This window comes from Panthera tigris, chromosome D4, assembly GCF_018350195.1.
Source record: "Panthera tigris isolate Pti1 chromosome D4, P.tigris_Pti1_mat1.1, whole genome shotgun sequence".
NCBI classification, from domain to species: domain Eukaryota; kingdom Metazoa; phylum Chordata; class Mammalia; order Carnivora; family Felidae; genus Panthera; species Panthera tigris.
The window spans coordinates 14,889,843-14,916,254 of record NC_056672.1 but is presented as its reverse complement, the minus strand read 5'-3'; the positions used below and the strand labels follow the sequence as shown (position 1 = coordinate 14,916,254).

The window sequence follows — 26,412 nt, the reverse complement described above, 5'->3', positions numbered from 1 at the left end:
TGATAATACTTCGGCCATAAATTTATAACTGGAGAACCATATGGGGTCGCTTTTCATTCAAGTTACTCTGATACGACCAGTATATACCATTCAGCATATTTAACACAATGGCTGTGTCCTGCCCTTGTTTATTCCCTGGCGGCCACACAAGCCTAGGCAACTCACTTCGATTCATAAGCTCTCAATTTTCAGGTGTGAAACAAAGGATGTATGACTGATTGTGTCAACATTCCGCCAGACATTAACATTCTGTGGCTCTCTGGAGCTGAGGCTGGAGTCCGCAGAGTTTAGTCGTTACAGAAGCTGTTGTAATAAAAGTGACCGAAAGTTTGTGCTGAGAATGGAGCCTGTTTAAGATTCTCTTTCTCTCCCTCTGCCCCTCTCCCCAGCTTGGATGCTGTCTCTCTTGCTCTCTCTCAAATTAAAAAAAAAAAAAAAAAAAAAAAAACGATAATAATTTTTTTAAAATAGAATAAATAAAAGTGAATGAATTTTTTAAATTCTACATTCTCTAGGACTGGGCAATTCAACATAGAGAAATTTCTCTTAAGGAAACAATCTGTGCCTACCATTATAACTTCTCTGTGAGCATATTTATCTACATGCCTATAAATAAACGTAACCATAATATTTATTACCATAACTAAAAATTAGATAAAGTTTAACTGACACCCAATAAAAATTTAATCAATGCTGGGCCCTGTCTTACGTTGGTCCCTCCACTGAGAACCCTTGCTTCCACTGGACCTTTGAAATTCTGAGGCTTTCTCAAGACCGGCCCAAGGCCCTCTTCCCACAACACGCCTTTGCATTTCTGATCTCTCTCTGTCCCTCTTCCTCTCTCTCTTTCTCTTTCTCCCTCTCTTTCTGTTTCTCTCTTTCCTTTCCTCCCTCTCTCCCTTTCTCCCTCCCTCCATCCACCCCCAAAGTCATGCAACCATTGGTTTCTTCTGTGGCATTTATATTTTCTGCTCTGTACCAATAACAAGAACTTGGGGGATCAAAGGGCAGTAAAGAGTGTGCGGGCCGGGGGATGCAAATTCCATCTGCCGCCAGGCAGTGGCTTCTCACTGCAGCCAATTTCTGCCGTGTGGGAATGTGGATCTAATGTTGCCAGCCCTCCCAATATGTCACGAAAAGCAAGAGATCCATATTTTTTTTAAATATAAAACTTCCAGTTGTAAAATATGAGCTCATTAAAAAATAAATAAATAAATAAAAACCAAACCAACAAACAAAAACACTCTGTAGACAAGAGAAAAATACATATATCGGAAAGCTGAATCGAGGCATCTAGCCCAAGTGTGCAACCTCTCCTTAGGCTTACATCTTCTACATCTCTGTACCCCTATCACCCAGCACAGAGGTTTGCTCGTACCGATTTGCACCTGGTAAGCACTCAACCGTGTACCCTCTCTACGTGATGGGCCAATGATAGTAGGATCCACATCGAAGATCCACCATCCACCCTTTACTGTTTAAAACTTGTTTGGATATTGGGCTTCTTTCTAAAGAGCCTTCCAAAAGTAACATGGGAACAAAGTCTCTGTGACCTAAGACAGGAACTCGTCTTTTTTCCTGTACTTTGTACTAACCCAAGAGCACCGTCAGCACTCAATAAATAATAAATTACAGTCATTTAATTACAGCTTTTATGCATCCAGGTCATGTTTTATTGACTTCATATTTGAAGCAAAATTTTCTAGCACTTAAGAAGAAAGAAGTAAGGGATAAAAGGCAAGCATAAGCCAAGCAATGGCCTAAGAAAAGAATGGCAATTTTTACGTCGGCCTCAGAAGAGCTGAATCAGACAGGGAAAATAGAAATGAAACCAAGCCAGCTGAATACCTCATAGCAGGGAATGGGAAAACAATACAACAGCATCCTGGATCCATAGCATTACCTCACTGAAGTTCACCAAAGAGCATTACCTAACCACTTCTGGCCCGTCCCAGAGGCACTTTCAGTGAGGGTGGCAGAGATGACCTAATCATCAAAGGTACAATCTCAAAGTCAGAGAGCCACGCTGAGGATCCAGGCTGGTGTCCTGGAAACCGTTCTGAGTATAGGATTTGTCCGGAGACTAGAGGGCACGGGACTGAGGAGAGGGCGGCGGAAAAGGAGACCCCTCCTCCAGCAAGGGGAGAAACAGCACTGGCTCCGCAATACGAAGCCAGAACTGACCCCGTGGGCATGTCCATGGAAGCAGGCAGAATTCTGTCAACAGGTGGCGTTGCCTTGATGGTGTTAGAAAGCAGAGGTTCGACACTGACGTTGACACTGACGTCTGGTCGACATATGATGCCTGCCATGTGACAAGCATAGTTCTAAGCCGAGAGGTCAAAGCTTCTGTTTTTACAGGGCTCTCATTCAAACTGTGAGAGATAGGTTATAAGGTTGTTTTTAAAAGGAAATGTCAGATAGTTATACATCCTATGAAGAAAATTAAGCAGGGTGTTGAGACAGAGTGCCTGGTAGGCTCTGTTAGATGGGAAGGTCAGAGAACAGCTCAAAGTAGGTGACATAGTAGCTGAGTCCTTAATGACAAGAAGGCATCAACCGCACCAAATTCTAGGAATCTGCACCCTACAGGGAAAAACAGCTAGAGCAAATGCAAGGATCATCTTGTGTTTGAGCATAAGAGAGAATTCCGAAGTGTACAGACTTTAAAGCAAGAACAAAATTGGTAGAAGACGAGGTCAGAGAGAAATAAGAAACAGATCCCATAAGGTATCGAAGGCCTTGGAAAGGGATTTGGAATCCATTTTAAGTACTTACAAGCCATTGGAGGATCTAAAGCAAGTGATTACAGTCAACCCTTCAGGTCATAGTTCCCAAGATGACTGTTACACTTGCAAAAGAGGGACAGCGGTCACCTGACAAGGTGGTAGACCAAGAGTGATGTGTGCCCTGCTGCTGCCCTTGAACTTTGCGGGGGGCACCTGGGGTTTAGCATAGAGGGTGAGCTGGGGAGGGAGTCAGAGAAACTTGCACTGTTGTCGTGGGGCAGGAAATCATCTTGCCAGAGTTCAGAGCTCAGGTTCACCACTCGCCAAAGCTCTATCAGCACCCTGGGCCTTCCTTGAAACTTCCACATCTCCCTGCTCGTGTCTCTGCTGAGCTCTCATTACCCCACGAGCTTTATGAAATTAGCACCATATTTGCTGAATTCTTTTATCCCTCAATGCACTGCACAGTAACTGTCCAGGACTCTGTTTCGTAGAAACAAAGGAATTGACAGAATGTGCAGTTGATACACCCATCTTGCCCTGCTTCTAGAAATGTCGGCAAGCTTCAAGGGGAGGGGGCAGCCTATGGGTCCCAGATCGATTGAGCTCACCACATTCACGGAAAGGTTGAGCTCTGCTGCTTTAGCCATCCCGGGCTAATTTTACCAGAATGTCCGAAATCATGACACTCCTGTCTGAAACCCTTCTGAATCAGAACTGTATTCCCTGGTCTTCATTATTAATGTCTTACAGGTGGCCCCACCTTCTAAAGTCTTTTTCTTGCATTGTGTGTGCAAATGATAATCCACAAAGGAATAATCTGATAAGAGAAAAGTGAATATCATACTTACATATCCATATTCCAAATCCCAGCACCAACAGTAATTGCAAAACCTCACAAAACATGCCCTGAGAAAGTCCCCAACGAGGATTGTGACATAAGTGGTCAGAACATCAGAAACGGTCAGCCGCACAAATTCCTGTTGGGATATTAGCCAGATTAAAACGAGCATTTCTCTTTTCAAATGGCCCTAGTGTCAACATCAGGTTTGTTCTGCTTCTGCATAGTATTAGCTTAGAAACCACAATGAAAAGTTAAAAAAAAAAAAAAAAAGGCCTATCTAGCAAGTGAAGACTATTTCACCCTTATTTTCTTAGTCTAAAAATAATTGTCTCAACATTCCAAAGCCACGGTATCAAAAGTCTTCTTACTGGGAAACTTTTATAGGTATGACATAAGAAAACCAGGAATATATTGACCACATGTTAGTTTAAGACTTTAATCTAGCAAACAGCAATATTTATCGAGTTAAAAAGACACACTGGGAAAAGTACTGGCAGCAAATGTGACACAGGATTAGTTTGTCTAATGTGTTAAAAATGTTTATAAGTCAGGGGCACCTGGGTGGCTGAGTTAAGCATGCAAACTCCCGGTCTCTCGATCTCTGCTCGGGTCATGATCTCACAGTTTGTGGGATGGAACCCCGCGTCAGGCCCTGCACTGACAATGAGGAGTCTGCTTGGGATTCTCTCTCTCCCCGCCCCCGCCCCCGTCGCTTGTCTGCTAGCTTTCTCTTTCTCTCAAAATAAATAAATAAACATTTAAAGATAGGATAAGATAAGATAAGATAAGATAAGATAAGATAAGATAAGATAATTAGTGAAAAAGAATTTTCTCATGGGGCAAAGGACCATTTGAATAGCAGTCATTAGGTGAATTTCCAGCCTCACACGTCAGAGCTATGCTTCCCGAAAATTGTGTACCACCTCCAGGATTCTTGGTATGTCCAAGTACCATACGGAATAGAATTTATCTCCTATTTCTTTTAACTTTAATATCCCTTGTTCTTAAAAGATAACTACTACTCTTTTAAACATAATCTGCCATAAGTTGTAGTTAACTACAATACGGCTGGAACACAAGCAAAAACTATGATATTAAACACTTTAAAACTTAGTGTTAGTTTTCACCACCAGCAATGCCTGTGACAAGGGCCTGGAGGCCAGCAGTATATTTTGGGAAGTGTTGTGAGAGAACAGGAGTGGAGGTTGGGAAGAATGAAACAGAAGGAAGGAGAGCTTTGGCCCAAGAGCATGTTAAAATCTGTCACGTGAGTCTTACCCTGGTGGGCACCCACCTGGAAGCCTTGAAAGCCATATAGAATAAGCCTCCAAATTGTCCGTGCCAGAGACAGAAGGGAGACATATTGAACCGGCACCCCCCCACCACTAGTCAAGGGTGGCCCCACGTGGAATGATCCCCCCACCCCGTGACAGCACAGAAACTTGGAGGGTGATGCAGACGGCTGAGTTGAAATGCTACCAGGTAACCGGGACGCGCAGCTGTTTGGGGCAGCAAGAGCCGGAGTAAAAAGTGGACCAAGAGAGCGTGGGGTCCCTGCACGCTCTGGAAGTTTCTGTATAATCCGACTGCTGTGTAGCTCCCCATATGCTTCTGGTATTGCTTTTCGCCTCTTCTTCACTCCAGCCCCACTGGCTTTCCTTGAGAGCCTCAGTCTCCATACTTCTTCAGACCACAGGGCCTTTGCATGTGGTCCTCACGCCATTCAGTCATTCTCACTTCACTTCTTGACTCAGTTTACACACCAACTCATACACATCACTACAGCATCCCTGAGTGGGGAGAGTTTCACAAGGGCAAGCCTCTCTGTATGGGGAGAGTTTCACTCCCCTCGGTGACAAGGGCAAGCCTCTCTGTACAAAGTTCTCAGATTCCTTGCATTTCATCGTCACCCTTGTAAATTCGCAAATTTGGCAAAATTATTCAAGAACATAGTTTTCACAAGGGCAAGGAACCAGCCCACCTTTATGCCCAATGTACCCCTAGTGTCCAGCACGATGCCTGCCTCTCAGCGGCTGCTCGATAAATACAGAATGAATGATTGGGTGATAGTAAATTCCTGCAGTTATTTCTGGCCACAACTTTTCCCTTCCCTGTTCTGATTCTCCTTTTCATTCCCCAACCAATTTGAGTTCAGGCTCCAATGACTAGTATCAATCAGAGGTAGGCGATGAGGGATATTGTTTTGGCTTGCACTGCCAGCTCAGGAGGGCCTCCTCAGGTAAGAGAAAATTTCAGAGCGGTTTTGAAGTTCCTACATGTTCCTAAACACCCTCACCCAATAACTGAAATCCTACTGTTCCTGAGCAGCGTTCTGTCACCTAAAATACCGGAAGTGCCCGGGTGGCTCAGTCGGTTAAGTGTCCAACTCTTGATTTTGGCTCAGGTCATGATCTCACAGTTCGTGGGTTCAGCCCTGCATTGGGCTCTGCGCTGACAAAGTGGAGGCTGCTTGGGATTCTCTCTCTTCCTTTCTCTGCCCCTTCTTTATCTCTCTCTCTCTCTTTCTCTCTCAAAAATAAATAAATAAACATTAAAGAATGTACCAGAAAAAGATCCAAACATTATACCGAGACATAAGAATATTTATTCACCAACCATTAGAAGAAAACAATGCTTGGGGCACCTGGGCAGCTCAGCCAGTTAAGGGTCTGACTTCGGTTCAGGTCATGATCTCACGGTCCGTGAGTTCCGTGAGTTCGAGCCCCGTGTCGGGCTCTGCGCTGACAGCTCAGGGCCTGCAGCCTGCTTCAGATTCTGTATCTCCCTCTCACTGCCCCACCCCTGCTTGCGATTTGTCTCTCTCTGTCTCTCAAAACTGAATAAACATCAAAAAAAAAAAAAAAAACCCAAACAATGTTTTATAAGGGAATCCCCCAAACAGTGGCTCAGCTCACCTCAGGGGCACGTCCAATCCCAGTTCTAGCGTGTTAGTCAGGATGGGAGCACACTCTCCACACAGGGGCCCCGTTGAGCACCACACCTCACACCTCACAACTTAACACTCAGTCAGTTAAAATGTCTAGGCAGCTTTGATCAGTAAACCTAAGAGTCATGAGTAGATAACAGGAACACCATAGACAAGGGGCATCACAGAGGACCACAGACTCTAGAACTCTAGACGTCCCATAGTAGGACGTTGGAGAGTATGTGTTGATGTTAATTATGTTCCTAGGGACAATTCAGCACTATGGGTAAGGATGCAAACTCTACCCAGACTATATGGGTTAAACTTGGGCTCCCGTCATTGACGTCGTTTAAGAGCTTGAGCAAATTATTTTACTTTTTTGGGTCCCAGTCTCCTTAACTATAAAATAGAGATAATAGAGATAATATGATTTATCTCAAAGGATAATTTCAAAATCCAAGGAGACAGCCCTGAGCACATCAGAGCCATTCAATAAATGCCAGACCTTGCTGTTGTTACATTTAGCTGTTGGCTGCTTTCTCCTTCCCCAAAATGCAGACCTCAGTATATAGCTTCAAAGAGCAGTCTCCCAAGGAGGGCTTTGTTGCCTACCCATCAAATACTATTGGAAATGGGACTAAGTGGCTACATCTTGAGATTCCCTGGAGGGATAAAGGAGCCACCAAATCATCTCATATCCAAACTCAAAGAGAGGTTTGAGTCTTACATCATCTTTAAGGAAACAAAGCAGAGGGGATCCATGGAGGAGAAGAGGAAACATCTGGAATGTTCTGACGGAACAAAGAATGAGACTTTGGGGTGTGTCCCCAACATTACATGCAAAGTAGATGCCTCTACTATTTCCCCTGGAGTCACTATTTTTCAGTAGTTAAAAGAAATGTTTCTAGGTGCATGGATAGAGACATTGATCTCATAAAGACCAGACTTTCCAGACTTTTCACGGTTTTTATGTTCCCTGTGTTCTCTTTGTCCCCATGGACTCTACCTCCCTCATCAATAGTCTGTTCAGAACCACAACCTCATGGGCCAGCTCCTGCAGACTTTCTCTCAAGTGCTGAAGGTCCTCCTTAGAGAAAGGAAGGTGACCGAGAAGACGGCAGTAAGGCAATATAATGAAGCATGAAGATGGGATTTTTTTTTTATTTTTTTTAATATTTATTTATTTCTGAGACAGAGACAGAGCATGAGCAGGGGAGGGACAGAGAGAGAGGGAGACACAGAATCAGAAGCAGGCTCCAGGCTCTGAGCTGTCAGTACAGAGCCCGACACGTGGCTCGAACTCACAAACCGTGAGATCATGACCTGAGCCGTAGTCGGTCGCTCAACCGATTGAGCCACCCAGGCGCCCCAAGATGGGATTTTTTTAAAAAGATCAAGACAAGTAGCATGGTCCCCAGAAGAGTGAGACAAATGACTTTTCCTTTATTTCAAGTCAGTCTGTGAGGAACTATTGCAGAATCTTCTGCATAATCAGAGACATAAGTAGCCTCCTAGATTGCATTGGCATTCCTACCTAATTAATCACTTTCTCTTCCCCGGAAGTGAGAAGCCTCAATCGTATTCTTTTTTTAATGTTTATTTACTTAATTTTGAGAGAGAGAGAGAGCGAGAGAGAGAGCGTGTGTTCATGCACAAGAGGCGCAAAAGCAGGGGGGAAAGAGAGAGGGAGAGAGAGAGAGAGAGAGAGAGAGAGAGAGAGAGAATCCAGAATAGGCTCCAGGCTGTCAGTGCAGAGCCCATTCTGGACTCCATCTCATGGGAACCATGAGATCATGACCTGAGCTGAAGTCAACAGTCAGATGCTTAACCAACTGAGCTACGCAGGCACCCCGCCTCAATTTTATTCTTTACAGTTCGTTCTATCAAGACTGTTAAAGGGTAAATTTCTTAGTCCACATGCCAGTCTGCGTTCTGGGATATATAAAAGAAAACACTTCCAGCTCCTTGAGTTTGTGCAAGAAACTTATTTTCCCAAGTCTTTCATTTCTTTCAACTTTAGCTGAAGAGTCAAGGAGCAGTGTCCACGTGATAAGATTTGTGTTAAGCGCCGTGACCAGACTTCGCTTCAAGACCCTTGGAATCCAGAAACCTGTGTACTGCTGTGTCTTCATTTCCCATTGCTGCCATGACAAATTAACCACAAACTTAGTGGCCTAAGAGAACACAGATTTATTTTCTTATAGTTCTGGAGGTCAGAGGTCTAAAATCAAGGTGTGGGCAGCAGGAAGGAGTCTGTTTCCCCTCCTTGTTCTGCTTCTGGAGGCTGCCTGCATTCTTGGGCTCAGAGCCCCCTCTCTCCATCATTAAAGTACATCTCTCCAAACTCTTCCATGGTCACATCTGGTTTTTCTGACTTTGACCCTTTTGTCTCCGCTTGTGATTTCATCAGGTCCATCCACATAATCCAGGATAATTTTCTTATCCCAAAACTCATCACTTAATCACATCAGCAAAGTCCATTTTCCCGTGTAAGGTAATATAGTCATAAAGACTCCAGTGGTTAAGATACAGACGTCTTTGAAGGTCCACGATCCCATCTACCCACACCTCGGATCACCACGCCTCTCTACTAAGTAAAGGCAACCTTCACTTCACTTCACTCCATTTCATCTCATTTCATTCCATACATAATATGTGCTATAAACATGTATGGAATGTGCACATCTAAGAATTGAGTATTTAATAAAATGTAACTGGAAAGGGAGTTTATCTGGCCCCCTGAAACCTTAAAAATAAAATAAAATAAAATCCTTAATCATGCCATACTTTTTGGACACAGTCTTCGAGGATGTGTGGCTAGCATCATACACATTTTTCTTAATTTTTTTTCCCCCACAATTGAAATCACAGTTGATTGGCTTAAGTCTGACGAGCATCTAATTGAGCATGAGGGTATCTAATGATATCCACTTTCGTTTATTTTTTTAATTAATTATTTATTTTTAATATTTTATTTATTTTTGAGACAGAGACAGAGTGCGAGTGACGGAGGGGCAGAAAGAAAGGGAGACACAGAATCCGAAGCAGGCTCCAGGCTCTGAGCTGTCAGCAGACCCCCACGCGGGGCTCGAACCCACGAACCACGAGATCACCACCTGAGCCAAAATCAGAGGCTAAACCGAAAGCCACCCAGAAGCCCCTACCCACATATGTTTAAATTATATTAGCTTTATAAGGTTAACACTAACTTTTAATTTTTCCTTTTATATTTCCGAAAATAAGTACACAGCAAAAAAGGGCTCAAATAATTCCACAAGACCATGTTACTGCTGAAACTGAACTCTGGTCCAACAGGCAGGCAGACTCATGATGACATATTTAAAAATACCTCTTCATCGTCCATGAACCAAAGCCCAAAATCGGTTTATGAAATTCACATTAAAATTAAAGGCTTTTCAAAGTAAAAAATGGATCTGCATAGAAGTAAGACATGTGCAATAGTTTATCGTTCTTGCTTTTGCTTCGTGTGGTTTCCTCCATTGGACAGAAAACCATGTGATGCATTACTTCTTTTCTCTGGTAAAATAACAGTAGTGTTGGACTGGGGCCATTTACATAATTATCATGAAAGCAACTAGCCTAAAATAGCATTTCCTTTAATACTTAAGGGACAAGTATCTGACAAAAGTGGACATTCCTGAAATGAGTATTAGTGTGTGCTCCCAAAAGAATCTTTTTTCATGGAAAACAAGTAATGATAGGTAGAGTTCCATTTAAATATTCACTTGAGCCCGTATCCAAATCTAGGTGCTTTATGATGACACAAATGGAAAATAAACATCTCCTCACACCACTTAAAAATATCCTTTCTTTATACACAACTGTAAAAAAAGGTGTAAAAGTAGTACTTACCTCAAAAATGGCTGTGAGGACTGCATGAGCTAATAGATATGAAACTCACAACCAGCACGTGGTAAGCATTCGATAAAGCTTAGGTATTTTTTTTTTTATTAAGCAATGAAAACGATAGGCCACACTTATGAAAAGGAATAATTGATCTGCTCTTTTTTAAGCCATTAATTGTCATCCACTTGTGTTTGTGACATTACCTGTCCCACCATTGTTTCCCAGCAGGGTCCTCGAGGTACATCTGCAGGGTGCACGAAAAAAGGTGGTCCAGTGCTATTTCCAGAGAGTGATGCATTATAGGCCTTGATCATGTTGGCTTCCCAGAGGGTAATATTGGCCTTTACCAGCTTCTCTTCTTCAATCTTGGGAGCAAAGTGATGCACACAAAAATGGAGACAACACAGATTTCAAAGGCATTTGTAGCAATCCGGAGACAGGGAATTGTAATAACACCCTGATGCCAAGAACAATCCAGATACAAGACTCACCTTGTTGTTAATCTCATCCATCAACGCAAGAATAAATACGTACAAGTTGCCTAAGAGTAGAGCAAAAATGCGTCCCAGTAGCCATTTCAGAGCAATTAGAGGATGGTAGTCTTCCAGTTCAGCAAATAAGTCAAACAGGGTTGGACAGAACATCCCCAGGAGGGACATGACCATGTTCATCTACAATGAGACACAATGAATCAACTGAGTTAATGGTATTTTTAAAAATATTATTGCTTTCCTCCAGAATTTTGCAAGATTTCAGCTAGGTTTCCTTTGTCTTTCATAAGATTAAAGAAGATTATCTTATGCATCTTTAAATTTTGATCTTCATAAAACAACAAAGACATTATTCAGCCCCCATTCTCCAGATGTACTTGTGTATGAGCTTGTGTATGTGCCAGTAATAATAGTCTGTTTCCTGGTATAATGAGGGAAGTAATTTACATCACACTCTATCCAAAGAACACAAATTGTTCTGCCTGACAACTGATTCTGACATGGTGATACACTTTGCAACAAGATTTCCAAAGGAAATGGAAAATGGTCTGCTCAAGGAATGAGGTCCAAACTGGAGCTACTCATTTGACAATTACCAGTTTATGGGCTGGTTCAATCAGTTAGAATGAATGAGCTCCCTGAGATGGGCTCAAGACTAAATACTGAATTCTGGGGAATACATACTATTAGGAGCAAAAAAAAAAAAAAAAGGTACTGGGTTTATCTAAGAAAACAGGACATACAGAGAAACAAAAGGAGAACACATGACACGATGTTATCACAGCCAAGGTAGGAAAGTTGCAGAACTGGTTTATAATCCCAGTGTGTGTGTGTGTGTGTGAGTGTGTGTGTGTGTGTGTGTGTGGGAGTGTATGAGAAAGAGAGAAAATATATGAAAAGTAGCAAATGTCTGACACCCTTACAATTGCCATATGAGGCTAAATTAAATAAGGGAAAAGAATCCAGTTCATGTACCACTTTTTTGATGAGGAAAAAGCCTCCTTAAATGAAAAAAATATTTCTGGTAAACCTTGGCAATGGTCTTTCCCAAATACCTGCTTCAGGACTATCACCACTAAACATTTCCTATTTCCCACTTCTTGACTCTTATGTTTTCAAAGATTGTAACTACCAGACTGTATTTATAGTATTTTTAAAGAAGTATTTATTTATTTTTGAGGCAGGGAGGGGCAGAGAGAGAAGAAGACACAGAATATGAAGCAGGCTCCAGGCTCTGAGCTGTCAGCACAGAGCCCGATGTGGGGCTCGAACTCATGAACCATGCGATCCTGACCTGGGCTGAAGTCAGACGCTTAACTGACTGAGCCACCCAGGTGCCCTACTACCAGACTGTATTTAGAAAATAATTGTCAATGTGGTTTTTCCCATTTGTATTAAGAACATTATAGGAGCATGACCATGAGGAGCATGATATCATTTCAGCCTAAAGTAAAAACTTGGTAGACCCCGTGCTACCTGTTACAAGGTCAATTTAAATCCTGTTTCAGCAAATTAATCCCCATTACTACCTTGGCTGGCCCTGAGGACTTTAGGGGTAAAATGGCTGTTAAACAGACTCTTACACAAAGTGACCCTTCTAATGAAGGCCATTGGCTATGACCTTTACTGTGGTTCATTTATACAAAAATATGATCAAATATGAACCATGGACCAAAGTGACATGATAATTTTGCCTGTGATAGCAACTATCACAACCATAAGAAGAAACTTTGACAGCAAGCTTAATAAATGCTTTGAGGTTCTCCTCTGTTTTAAATAAATAAAATCACTCTACCTAAAGAAGTCTGTACAGTTATAGTCTCTTAAATGTATGGTCTCCCATCTCTAGGGCTACCAGTTCTGAAATACCTAGAACGTTTTGGAACCTTTTTTTGTAAATAGGTTATCTTATATCTTGTCCAAGTATTTCTTTCTAGGAAATACTATGCTTTCTTAATCTTTTTGGTCTCCCAGGCTTTGTAGAAGTTTTGGTGTGGGAAGTCTACACTTCCAACAGCCTAAATCTATATATGTTTTGAAAATGCCCAAGTTTCAAATGATGCCCCATCATATTCCAGAACATTTTATGAAAGGGAACAGGCCCTAGCAGCAACACATAACCAGTGATTTCCTTATTCTCAACATCTAAATTTCCTTATTCTAAATGTCTGACCTCCTTTCTGTGGCCCGCTAAATGGGTAGATATCCTGAAGATAAATCACAGGCATATTTAATTCCAGGCAAAGAGCAGGCCCTCCTTTCTTGAATATCTTTTGAAGGGGGAGGAAATAAGGCAAGGGGAGAAGAAGGTGCTAAATGTGAGGTTAGGCTGCTAGAGAAAACCAGAGAGAATTCCAGACTTGCCCAAGGTGCGGGAGGCAATCTGAATGTTTCCAATGAGCTAAACATAGGAACCACGGGCTCTATCATTGCTGCTTCAAAGAATTCAAGCAATAATTGGATCTTTCAGAGACAAGTGCAGAGTCAACAGAGAAAGAAACATGGAGTCATGGAAGGACGTTGGCCTTGAAATAAAGATTCCTAAGTTTTAAGTCACTCTTCTCCATGGTTCTGTGACCTTGAACACATCTCCTCCTCTCCTGACACTCATTAACCACATCTGTAAAATGTACTGGTGGGAATGTATGTGTTCTAATATCTCTCCCAACTCTAACTTTCCACAAAGTCACAAAACGCAAAACAGCAGACAGTAGACAGATTTGGAAATAAGGCTGGAATAGAGTGAAAATGCGTGACAGGGCTATTTAACTGTCAGGGCAGAGTGGAGAAGACAGGTAAATGATGGCCTTATTTAATGTTCCACCATAGAAACATAACCCACACAATCTCAAATGTCAGGTTCTAAGCACATAAAAAGCATGCAGAGACGAACTTCATTCTTTTCCCACCACCCAAGGGTGTCAGGATCTTGCTGTGCAAATTCCTGGGATCGCTTCACAGCCCAAAAGATGAGGTATCCACTCCCTCCAAGTGTTAGAAACACGAAGAAGTTAGCAAGAAACCTCAGGAATCTGATCAAGTGGACGTTTTCTTCTACTTGGGCTGCTCTCTCCTCTATGATAGCTTCCTGTACCCAAGCAAAACAGAAAAAGAAAGATGTGTCCGAGTTACAAAAAAGTATCATAATCTCAGAAAATATTCTGCAAACATCAAAACATGAGAAATGAAAATCTTTGCTCTACCTGGGATTCCACAAACCAGGTGAATATCACCGGCAAGTGAGGACAAGTGAGAGAATGAACAACGAATTCTTACAAACTCTGATTGGTCTAATGCTGAAATAACCTTCTTTCTAAATTATTTTCCAATAACGTGTTTTTAAAGCTACAAAAATAATACTTCAGAGTCATTTTAAATATCGAGCTAACCTATTCCTGTAAATAATTATGAGCATCGTCTATTATTTAAACTATCTGATTCTGATTACTAACGGTCTCCTGTTTCAAGTCAATGGCATTATTTTTATTACCAAATTTAGAGAAGAAATCGTGCCATCGTGGATCATCAGATATTTTCCAATCCCAATCAGAACAATGCCCGGATCCTGCTAGGCTGAAATAATGAGTTGCTCTTTCTTTTAATTGTCAGGATATTTCGTTCACTAAACCATACAGAGTGGCTCCAGTTTTACTCTTAGAAATACAGAGGAGTGGCTTTTGAAGTTGATGTGTTTACCTTAAAGTTCATGGTGATGGAATTGAATTTGTTGTCTGCTGTTTCTGGATTGCCAATCAGGTAGTCCCAGCTGGTGAATACCTTCCAGCTGAAGTTGAAGGTGTTGTCATCACCACCCCCATCGTCCCCGATATTTTTGGTCATCCTGTAAAAACAGGGAGTTTAATCCAGCCCCCAAAATACACACAGAAAGGGAGAGGGTGGGCAGTGGTAAAATCCTAGTTATAGGGAAACTGGAGAAGCAATATCCCAAAAGCATGTATTTTCAAATGAAGTTTGCTCATATCACCAGAAAATCAGTTTATTTTTAAATTTTGGTTTTGCTTTACTTTTCAAAACTGTTCATTTTCCAGGACTTTCAGGATCAAAAGACTATGAAGCATTGATGATTTTAACAATTAAGCAGATTTTATAAAAATATATATATTTCTCTTGTTTTCCTCCACTGTTTTCATAGTATCTTATACTTGGTTCTTAATCCTCTGTGGGATAAAGATCTCTTTAGAAATCTGATGAAAATCAATGGGTCCCTCCCCCAGGGTGGGGGTGGGCAGGGGCAGGTGGAGGTGGGAATATGTGTAGACTCAAACTGCTCTACCCAGTTTTAACTTATTTCCAGATCCCCCTGAAGCTAGGGATGAGCTAACCCAGGGCACAGCAGCTCCTGCATGGATCCAATTCCCCCCCAGAATCTCTTCCCAAAGAACAGATGGAATGCATGAAATTTCTCCATACTATACAACTCTTGAACAAAAATCAAAATTCTTATACACACACACACACACACACACACACACACACACACACAATTCTTATACAACCTTAGTGCCAACTTGTTACGTATATTCTAATCTATGTATTCTAGTATATATAAATCACTGATTGGAATATATATATATATATTTTTTTCTTTGTGTGGTTTTTGTTTTGTTGTGTTTTGTTTTATTTTTTCTTGGAGAACTTTAAATGCATTTACTTACAGTTTATTTCAGTGGTTAGAGATCTATATTCCACTCACTCCACTTCCTTTTTTCCCCTTATTACTATAAATAGCAAAATTAAAATTTCATGTGATACATATTATAAAATGATCCCAGAAGGTTTTGGTTTTGTGAATGTTATAGTGATATAGAACCAAAAAGGAAAGAAACACAATGACATAAAGCTGACATGATAGGAAGACAGGCATCTCTGAGGTCACCCACATTCAGCTCCCCTTCTTTTTAAAAAAGTTTTTAATGTTCATTTATTTTTGAGAGAGAGACAGTGAGAGGGAGGGCAGAGAGAGAGAGAGAGAGAGGGAGACACAGAATCCAAAACAGGCTCCAGGCTGTCAGCACAGAGCCCGACCTGGGGCTCGAACCCATGAACTATGAGATCATGATCTGAGCCAAAGTTGAACACCCAACTGACTGAGCTACCCAGGCGCCCCTCAGCTACCCTTCTTAGAGAGGTTTATATATTTTAAATGAGTTAATGTGTTATAAAAAAAACCTGAAAACAATTATCCTTTTCATCAGTCTATCACTTTATCCTTTGAAATTGTGTTTTGCACATTACCATATTTGTCCGTTCTCAAAAACTGGGCAAAAGGTCAAGGTAGTTAGTATTATTCTTTTTTCACAGATGGGGAAGCTAAGGGTTTACATTATGAAGTGATTTGCTGGACGTTATTCAGCAGTTAACCACGGAGGGAGGTCAAAGGCTTAGGTTCTCTGATGTCCCTCTGGTGCCCAAGCTAGGACTCCAAGAGATCCGTCGAATCACATAAAATGCTTTTTTTGAAGGTCAAAAGGTGTTGAAATCAAAGATTCCCAATGGTTTAACCTAGAGAGAAAATTATTTGTTTGATTAATATGCCACTATCCATTTCTGTGCTGTCGCTGAGGAAAGGGCAGGGCCTCAAGTAAACATTTAAGTTTTGAATGGAGCTTCACTGGCAAAATTGTGTAGCTGAGACAGCCTTCCAGATAAGGGAGCGTGAGCTGCACCAACAAATCGGGAACACGTAGTGTGCGGGAATCGACAAGAAAGGGAGTGGGATGCTGAAAGGAGTAAGGAAAGATCCCAAAGACAAACTGCTTATAGCATATTTTTGTTGAGAGGCAACCCAGATATCTATACAACGTTCCATGGACAGCTCTATCCCTTGCCCGTAGAGGGAAAAAGTGTACATACCTATGAAAATTCTTCCCTTTTCAAGAAAGCTATAGTTTTGAACTGTTTCTATGAGAAGCAACCTTAACCTATCATTGGCTTTTCTGAGAGGTTGTATCTTTTTTTTTTTTTTTTTTTTTTAGAGAGAGGGAGGGAGGGCACAAGTGAGTGAGGGGCAGAGAGAGAGAGAAAGAGAGAGAGAAAGAGAGAGAAAGAGAAACCCAGGAAGGACAGAGAGAGAAGCAGAGTTCACCTGAAGTGGGGCTCAAGCTCATCCAATGTGGGACTTGAACTCACAAGCCATGAGACCATGACCTGAGCCAAAGTCAAATGTTTAATGACTGAATGCCCCAGGTGCCCCTTTGTGAGGCACCCCCTTTGTGAGAGGTTGTAGAAAGTAACTGTTGCTGTAATGCCTTTGTCCAGGGTTTTATACTGGACTTCCTGCACTGGACAAGTTTATATCTCTGTTTACATGCTGAGGTTACTTGGTCATTTTGTGGATGTATATAAAGGTTTTTAATAAATCAAATAAATGCTTCCCTAAATCCTAAGCCAACAGGGTCACTACAATGTAGCCTCTGCTAAAATGAAAAGTCAGGAAGGGAAAGGGGATTGAAAGGCAGGTAGGAAGCAACTCTCTAGAAGCTCACAGGATAAGCCCATTACAGATGGGGGGGGGGAATTATAGTAAGCACTATACTATACTAAAAAGCATGGATTACATTCTTGAGAAAGAAGAAATTGAGGCAAATATTTGACTGCAAAGGATAACATATATATTATATCTATAGATATAATATATATGTTAACTGTATATTGGCCACAACCTGTTTTTTCCTTAGTTTACAGACTGTTACTTCAACTGAGCATCACGAGAGCAAGAACTTTATTTTGCTCACCATTAAATCCTCAGGCACTGAGTAGCTCCCTCTACCCAGATTGCCCGTAACAATTGCTCAATTTTTAAATAACTGAATAAATACATGAATTGTGATTTGGGAAATCAAGTTAGCAATTGACTGAAGGACCAACATAGAAACAATACTCCTGAGATCTCTGGAATGTAACTGGCGCCCCTGATTTTAATTTTTCCAAATCAGAATGGTTAAAACACCAGAAATAGCATAGATTTTGGAATGTGGTAATACTTTATTAGGTAGACAGACACCTTACACTTAGGATCTCTGATTGCATTTGGACAGGTAGATCAATATTTGGAAGTGAGGTCTACATTAAGGCTTTCTTCAAGTCCTCTCAGGACTTGAAAACTAAATAGGAATGGTGTTCTCCAGTGGAACCAGTAAGTTTGACAGACAAGGCACAAAGCGTGTCACGGACCGTTCCAGAGAGCTCCTGCACCGGGTGACACGGACCCTCAGGCAGAGGTCCTTTCCTGCAATGAAACAAAAGGCCAGTTCACCTTGTTCATGGTCAAATAAAAGGGCCGGGACATTAACTGAGATGTCTTGAGACTTCTAAGCTAGCTCAGAGAATTAGTCGGAGGGTTACATAGATGGCTCAAAGCCCCAGATGGCTGTAGTCGGTTTCTGCAATGTCTTTGAACAGGGTGTTACACATATATTGCAGGCAGGGGGGAAAATGAATGGCATCATTATCACTTCTCCAATGAAAGTCTTCTCCATGCTCTAATAAATGTTCTTCCAAGATAAACCATGATTCTGCAGTTCATCATGATGGTCGCATTGGGCCCCTTCGTTTTTGCTGTCTTACACAACTGATTTTTTTTGGTTGAATGACTATTCTGTTTTTGTTTCGTTTTGTTTTGTTTAATGAACAGAGAACAACGATTTCTGCCTATTGAGCTGATTCTGCAACGTGCAAACTTCTCTGCACACAAAAACAGGGGCCAGCAGCTGTTTCCCTGTCTTGCTTGCAACATTGATCCATACCTTGAAATCCGAAGAGGCAATCTCTTCAAAAGATGCTTAAACGCAGGGTAGGTGTGCAACCCCGTGAGGTGATCCAAAGGCCTGTACTTGAGTTCACCCCTTTTGTTCTGGGGATGTCATAGTCTAACAGTAGCGTCGATATTAAAACTACATTTTATCTCTTACCGACTCAATATCCTCTAGGTATAAAACAGAATAAGAATTATATCCAATTCTGAAATTAATTCTTCCCTTTGATTCTAGACATCATTGCTTGCTTCCCAAGAGACCAATAAAACTTACGCTTTAAGGACAACCAGAAAGCTGTATCCAATGCTCATGATCCCCACCAGAAAATAGGAGAGCGGCAGCCTGAAATTCATCCATCCAATTGTTCGTTTATTGTCATAATAGCCATAAAAGAGGATGGAATATTGCGCCAAGCCCTAAAATCCAACAACAAAGCCACTTAGCAGATGTTATGAAGAACAACTCAAAGAAAAAAAGATCGACTTTTAAGAGAAACAGCAAAATGGCATGAATTTTCCAACTTGGGAGTTGAGCCCTATTGTTTTTGCCTCGTAGAGCAAATGTCTCCACTGCCACGTTGATTGGCAAGGCTCTTGATTTACTCGAGGTTCAGGGACTTCTAAACAGGCCAAATTTTTAACCGAATACAGGCTTGCTCAGCTGTGGAGCCATTACCGTGAAATGCCCATTGATTGAAACATCAAAACACACTTCATGGTGTCATTAGATTTCCAACGTGAGGAGCCTGCTGCACATTTGGGGAGGATCTGAGACGTGCTTCCTCAAAGTGTGGTGGCAGGTGTCCACTTCCAGTCACCTGAGCCACAGTTAGATTGCTTCTTCTTGAACTACAGAGGCGGTTGAGTGGCTCAGCTCACACTAAGCAAACCTGTAGAGCAGGTGAGATGTCATGGGAACCGATCTGCATGGCCTTGTACGCATCAAGACCACGAGAGCATTCTTCCATAGCAAGCATGTTCAGTCACGCCAAGCCATGCTCTCTCCTTACGATTATCTGCCAGATAATTGGAATCGCCACCTCCCAAGGCTACCTGAGTGACCCTCTTTCTACTCAGAACATTGGCATATTCTGATGCTCTTTCTTTTATCATGGTGTTCATCTTTCTCTCCTCAAATTCACTGTGTTTTTCACTCCCAGCTTTGAAGCGTGTTTCTGTATCACTGCATATACACTTCCCCAGCTTCCTTCTAACTTCTGTGGCAAGAAGTTAAAATTACTATGCTTTGTGAAGTGCGACAGCAATCACTTGCCAGAGGCTTCCTCTGGAGATCAAGTGAGTCACCCTTGAACCTTGGAAAGTCCAACTGGCTACCTTTAACATCATTTATCCGCAGCCAGGGACTTGAAAGCCCAGTACTGAAGAAGACAGGAGAAGCGGGGAACAAGGGTGGAAGAGGAGGAGGAGGAAATCCCCTGGATGCCAATTCCCAGGAGAAGATTGAAGAGAAGCCATTTAGAAAATTGCCTTAAACGAAGATCGTGCCTGGCTCAAAACAGAGGTCAACAAAGATCTGGAATAATGATTGCTTTCAAAATTTGCAGCAAGTCTACGTCCCAATACTGTGTAAGAATTAGCAGGAAAAAAAATAGGAAAAAATAAAAGTAGGAAAAAAATAGCCAAAAAAATCTCAGAGGAGCTCATGAGTTTCCAAGAGGGTCAGCATGGAATGAGAGAGATGTAGGTAAAAACTGAAGGACTTCCCTGCACCACCCCTGCCTGTTGTCTGAATTTTTTCAGCTCAAGAAAAAAGAAATCTGACCCAAAAGAAAATCTGGGACTAAAGAACTAGTAGAAACCTAGGGGAGCCTGGGTGGCTCTGTCGGTTCAGCATCCAACTGTGGCTCAGGTCATGATCTCATGGTTCATGAGTTCAAGCCCTGCATCAGGCTCTATGTTGACGCTCGGAACCTGGAGCTTGCTTCGGATTCTGTGTCTCCCTCTCTGCTCTTCCCCCGCTCGCGCTGTGTCTGTCTCTCTCAAAAATAAATAAACATTAAAAAAAAATTGTTTGAATAATAATAAAAAAAAAAAGAACCAGTAGAAACCTCAAATTGAGGAAGCAAATGGGCTAATCTCTGCCCAAGATAAGAAACCACATAGAGAGGGACTGATCAACTGCCCAAGACCCAGAAATAAGGCCAGGAAAATAATCACTGGCAGGATCTCTGCACCTAGTTCAGTGATATCTTTTTGTTTCATACCCATCTAGTTCAGGGCTCTGCTTCCTCTCAACTATTTGATTTTTAAGTTTATTCACTTATTTTGGGAGAGAGAGCATGAGCAGGGAAGGGGCAGAGAGAGAGGGAGACAGAGAATCCAAGCAGGCTCTGTGCTGTCAGCACAGAGCCCAATGTGGGGCTCGGTATCAGGAATTGTGAGATCACAACCTGAGCCAAAATCAAGAGTTGGATGCTTAGCTGACTGAGTCCCCCGGGCACTCCCAGTCAATAACTTTTGCTGAGCATTTAGTATTTGCCAAACACATTTCCTCATCTCACAGAATGCTCGAAAGAACCCTCTGGCGTTGTTATGGTTAGGGCCAATGGTTTTCCTCCACTCTTGGTGTTGCCTTCCATGTGGGGAAGATCCGGAAATGTAACACTCCCAGATCCCCCTTACTTCCTTCTCCTCCCCGGGAGAGGAGAAACCAGTCTGATAACAAAGCATAGATGAAGAAATGGGGATGATGCAGGCCACCTCTCTTCCCCATCCAGAGACAGCACACGTGGTGCTCTACCCCGGGAGGGGGCGTCCTGTTGTGCTCTGGAGCTGCTGGGCAGAAAGTTCTGGCTATGAAGTGCACTTGCCCATAAAGAGATGTCACCATCTTTAAAATCAGCCTTAGCAATAATAAAGCTGACATGTTGACCTCCACCCATCTAAGGCTTTGTCTTATTTCTGGTTATCTCACAACCTGGTTAAAGAAGGTAGGAGGTGTTATTTACCATGACTCTCCCACCCAGCAAAGACTCAATAGCCCTATTACTACTTTGGGGACGAAGAAACTGAGCTTTATTTTCTTTAATGTTTATTTATTTTTGAGAGACAGAGTGTGAGTGGGGGAGGGGCAGAGAGAAGGGGGGAGGGACGGAGGATCTGAAGCGGGCTCCGCACTGGTAGCAGCGAGCCTGATGTGGGTCTCGAAATCAGAAACCATGAGACCCTGACTTGAGCCAAAGTTGGACACTCAACTGACTGAGCCACCCAGGTGCCCCAAGAAACTGAGCTACAAAGAGGTGAAGTAGCTTGTGCGCACTTACGTAACCAGTAAGTGACCGTCTGAACTTGAACTGGGTCTGATTCAAATCCATATACTTAATGACTGCTGTGCTGTACCGCTTCCCCCACACTTCACTTTCCACCCCTTGTGTCACGCTAGGGCCGTATCTTTCCAGCAATGCAAAGAAACAAGAAACCCTACCAACTTAGCCGGGCCTTTTGACCTATACACCCTTGGATGGATCCATGTTGGTGCCAGGACCTCTGGAGAAGGACCTGAACACCCCTTCTGAAGATTTCAAAGGGCCTCATCTTCACGTCCTTAACCATCACAACCTGACATCTTTTTCTAGTTCATAATGACAGTACTGGGATTAAAAAACACCTCCAAAACAACAGGAAAGGAGAAAGTGGATACATAACAAACATCTGGTGAGCCTGTTAGGTTAGCACAATAGCTACTGGGGCAGCTGGCTCCTCTGGTGTATGTACCATTCAATGGCTGGCACTTCATAAATATTAGATGGCAAGCAAAAGACATAAGGTTTGTAGTTGTTTTTTTTTTTTTCTTCTTTGGAATCCTGATTATTTCACAAAGGTTTCTTCCATTTGCCTATCACTACCTAAGCAGCCAAGCATGTAAATGAAAGAGGCACTATTGAAGAACACAATTTTAAAAAGCCTTTTCCAAGTCATCTTAGTGGCATACTGAAGGGTGACTTTAAACAACCCTCCCCTTCCACCCCGTGGGCCCCCCACACTCCACACATCTTTCCTTTTCCCTTCAAACTCCAACGGCAGACATCTGGAAGTGACTAAAATAGCAATGACTCCTAGCCTAGCCAAAGTTCTATTCAGTTTCCATGTCAGCGCGCATGGCTTTCCCTGTGGGAGCACTCTCCCACCCCAAAATCTGTGACAGAGAAGCCACAGTCAGAGCCAAGTTTCAAAGGAGCACGAACCATTCCCGTCCAACTCTGGGTTCTATGCTTGCACATCGTCTATTAAGCTTCTAATTTCTGTTTGAATGCTGCAGCTGGTCTAGGAATCAACTCATGTATTTGTTTATCTAACTAACTCTGAGAATTTACTATTTCCCCAATACTATACATTGATGGAGCAAGCTATCCCTAAAGGGCATGGCGGATGCCCCCAACAACATTCTGCATGCAAAATATCCACTTCGTAAGGATCTGTCACCTGAAATTACATTAGAGCTACACCCCATGTAGTCTCATGACTACAAATAAATACCCACTGGGAAACATGACATTCCATCCCTGGGATGGGAAATGGATTTCATTGGCCTTAGCAACTCTTTATAGTTGGTAGTAACCGTCAGACCACTATTTTGTAAAAAAAAAAACAAACAAAAAAACAAACAAACAAACAAAAACCAGAAAGAAGAAAAAAGAAAAGAAAAGAAAAAGAAAAAAAATTCTTAAAGTCAAAACTAGTGGAAGGGAAGATATGATTTCTGACCATGCCTGCTAAAGACATGTGAAGGGAGAGTGGCACCAGGTGTGTGTGTGTGTTGGGGGGGGGGGGTGGCATTTCTACCATTCCCTGTATTGTTACCATTTATACTTTCGTGTTAAAGCAAGTTGCAAGTATGGGGGTGCCTGTGTGGCTCAGCTGGTTGAGCATCCGACTCTTGGTTTCAGCTCAGGTCATGATCTCATGGTTTCGTGGGTTCGAGCCCCACGTTGGGCTCCATGCTGAGAGTGCCAAGCCGGCTTGGGATTCCCTCTCTCTCTCTCTCTCTCTCTCTCTCCCCCTGTGCCTCCCATGCTCGTGCTCTCTCTCAAAAATAAATAAATAAATAAATAAATAAATAAATAAATAAATAAACTTTTCAAAAAAGTTGCAAGCATGGCATCGCTTGATTATCTGATAAAGTGGACAGAAGCAAGGAGAATGCTAACAACACCCAAAACAAAACAAAACAAAACACTAATTTCACAAGGATGGCGGCCAGCCCGGCACCTAGGTGAGATCCGGCCCATGACCTCGCTCTTTCTCTCTACCCAGACTCACCAAGCTTCTGCCTCATGCTCTGCTTGCCACTGAGTTTCCTTTCTTTTTGCTACATCCCTGATGTAGAGAGACGAAATTGATACTCCAGCGCTGTTAGCTAGGGTGCATGTAGATTACAAAGAGGAAATTGGGCTGAGCCTTAGCAGAACTTCTAGTTTTCAGTATTTGGAATTAACTACTTGTCCCAGGACTGTAGTCCATGAACTCGGGTCCTCAAAAGGCCAGGAAGCAGACAGTTGATTTTAGTGCCCGTTCATGTATCAGTGCCCTTGTGCCTCTGCCTCCTTCCCAGACAGCTGACTTTACCGGTACCCTGAGTCCCTTTCTGGCTTATGAATACCATGCTGTCCCTGTCCGGGCTCCCTCTTCTTCTTTTATTGTCCCTTTAAGAAATGGGCATTTTCCTGAGTTAAGTACCCTGAATAGGCATTTAAGGAAAGACATGCTTATTAAACATCTACCACGTGCCGGGCATTGTGCTAGCACTTTACACACATGACCTCATTTATTTTTTCACACCAGCCTGCTAGTTAGACATTAATCCCACTTTCTGACATATGACAATTAAGAGGCTCAGAGAGGTTGTCTAATGTCTCTCAGGTAGTAAGTAGCAGGATTCAAACTCAAATCTGTCAAAATCCCATGATGGAGTTCTTTTCATGATTCTACACTGCATTAAAAAAATTTTCTTTAATGTTTATTTTTGAGGGAGAAACAGAGACAACGTGAGCAGAGAGAGAAGATAGAGAGAGGGAGACACAGCATTCAAAGTAGGGTCCCGGCTCTGAGCTGTCTGCACATAGCCTGACACGGGGCTCAAACCCATGAACTGCAAGATCATAACCTGACCCGGTTAAGCCGGACTCTTAACCGACTGAGCCACCCAGGTGCCCCTGCATTTTAAGCTTTGCTGGCTTCCACAAAGAGCATTCCCATTTGTCTTTTCTGTGTCATTGTCCACAACTGACACTAACATTGGGAATTCTAGACATTGTGCCCAGTGCCCAATACACATCTTATTTCACTTGGATATCCCACAGACACCTTGGACTCAAAAGTTCCCCCAAACTGGCGTCTTCCTCCTATCCCAGGTAATGACACCACCGGTCCATCTGTTACCTGAGTCAGAAACTTGGATGTTTCCATTATCTTCCCGCTTTACCCATAAGTCACATGCAGTGACTAGCAAAGTCCTGTAGTTTCAGCTTCATGACCCTATGTGATACGGATGCCGTCTCCGTACGTCTCTGCCATTCACGGGCCTCTCCGCCTCCGTCTTATGCCAAGTCCAACCCAGTCCATCCTACATTCACAAGGAATCTTTTTTTTTATTAAAAAAATTTTTTTATGTTTTTATTTATTTTTGAGACAGAGAAAGACAGAGCACGAGCAGGGGAGGGGCAGAGAGAGAGGGAGACACAGAATCGGAAGCAGGCGCCAGGCTCCGAGCCGTCGGCCCAGAGCCCGACGCGGGGCTCGAACTCACACACCGCGAGATCGTGACCTGAGCCGAAGTCGGACGCTCAACCGACTGAGCCACCCAGGCGCCCCTCACAAGGAATCTTCTAAAAGGCAACTGACCACATTTCCATCCTATTTGAAAATTCTTTGTGTTCTCCACCACCTACAGAATCAAGTCTGACTCCTTCACCTAATGACACCGTCCTCCTTGATTAGATCCCTTTTTTGTATGACGCGCTTGTCTTTAAGTATGCTACTCTTACTCCCTGAATACCAGCTTTGCTGAATCGCTCCTTGGTATTGAGTGCATAGCACTATTTACTGCCTCCGTGCCATTGTGCACGTGGGTTCCTCTCTTGGAATGCTGTTCCCACTTATCCTCCCCATTTCAGAGCCTAGTTCATTCTTATTATTTCTTTAAAACCTGTTTAAACTACCTCTGTAAAGCTTTTACTGACCTCTAGACCAGAGCAACTTGTTATGGGGACAACGGTCATTTCCTCCAGGTGCACAGAGCTTTGCTAGATGAAATACTTGCCAGGGCCCCCACCCCCTCTACTCACTTTGTCCCAGGGGAGGTGTTGTCACTTCCCCAATCGATACTTTTGGAATGAATGAGCTGTACTTGCCTAACCCAAATATAACTTTATTCCAGGAGGAAATAGGCTTTCCCGGGGTAAGATGGATTTGGAGTCCCATATTAGCAAGACCATTTGGCTAAGAGTCCCAGATTAGCCCTCCAACTTGGTCCCTATTAGTGATGAATGTGAAATTTTGGTGCCCATCTGCCTCCCCTCTCAGACAAATCATTCAGAACTCAGAGGAAAAATAGAGTTATTGCTTTCTGGGGCTTCACAAGTCTCCAGTAAACTGAACTCCAGTGGAACGTAACACAGAATCCTCCCTCCATTATGCCTCCATGCGCCTAGGACATGTGTCTGTTGGCTCGAGGTTGTCTCAGTGTATGACAATTGTTTGCACATCCAATTAAACCAAAAGATCCCCGTGGGCAGGGAAAATATATTAGTTATCTATGTATT

At 42.6% G+C, this 26,412-nt stretch overlaps 1 protein-coding gene across 1 annotated transcript in view; it reads right to left on the bottom strand.

Moving 5' to 3' along the window:
• The window catches only part of TMC1 (transmembrane channel like 1), a 105,601-nt gene that overhangs the window by 24,383 nt on the left and 54,806 nt on the right, over positions 1 to 26,412 (bottom strand). Inside the window, exons 9-14 of the mRNA XM_042965019.1 lie at positions 18,906 to 19,048; positions 14,554 to 14,698; positions 13,751 to 13,945; positions 10,858 to 11,037; positions 10,570 to 10,731; positions 3,581 to 3,709 (exon numbers count right to left, since the gene is read on the bottom strand). Coding sequence (XP_042820953.1) covers positions 3,581 to 3,709; positions 10,570 to 10,731; positions 10,858 to 11,037; positions 13,751 to 13,945; positions 14,554 to 14,698; positions 18,906 to 19,048 — 954 coding nt within the window. The remainder of the gene's footprint in view (positions 1 to 3,580; positions 3,710 to 10,569; positions 10,732 to 10,857; positions 11,038 to 13,750; positions 13,946 to 14,553; positions 14,699 to 18,905; positions 19,049 to 26,412) is intronic.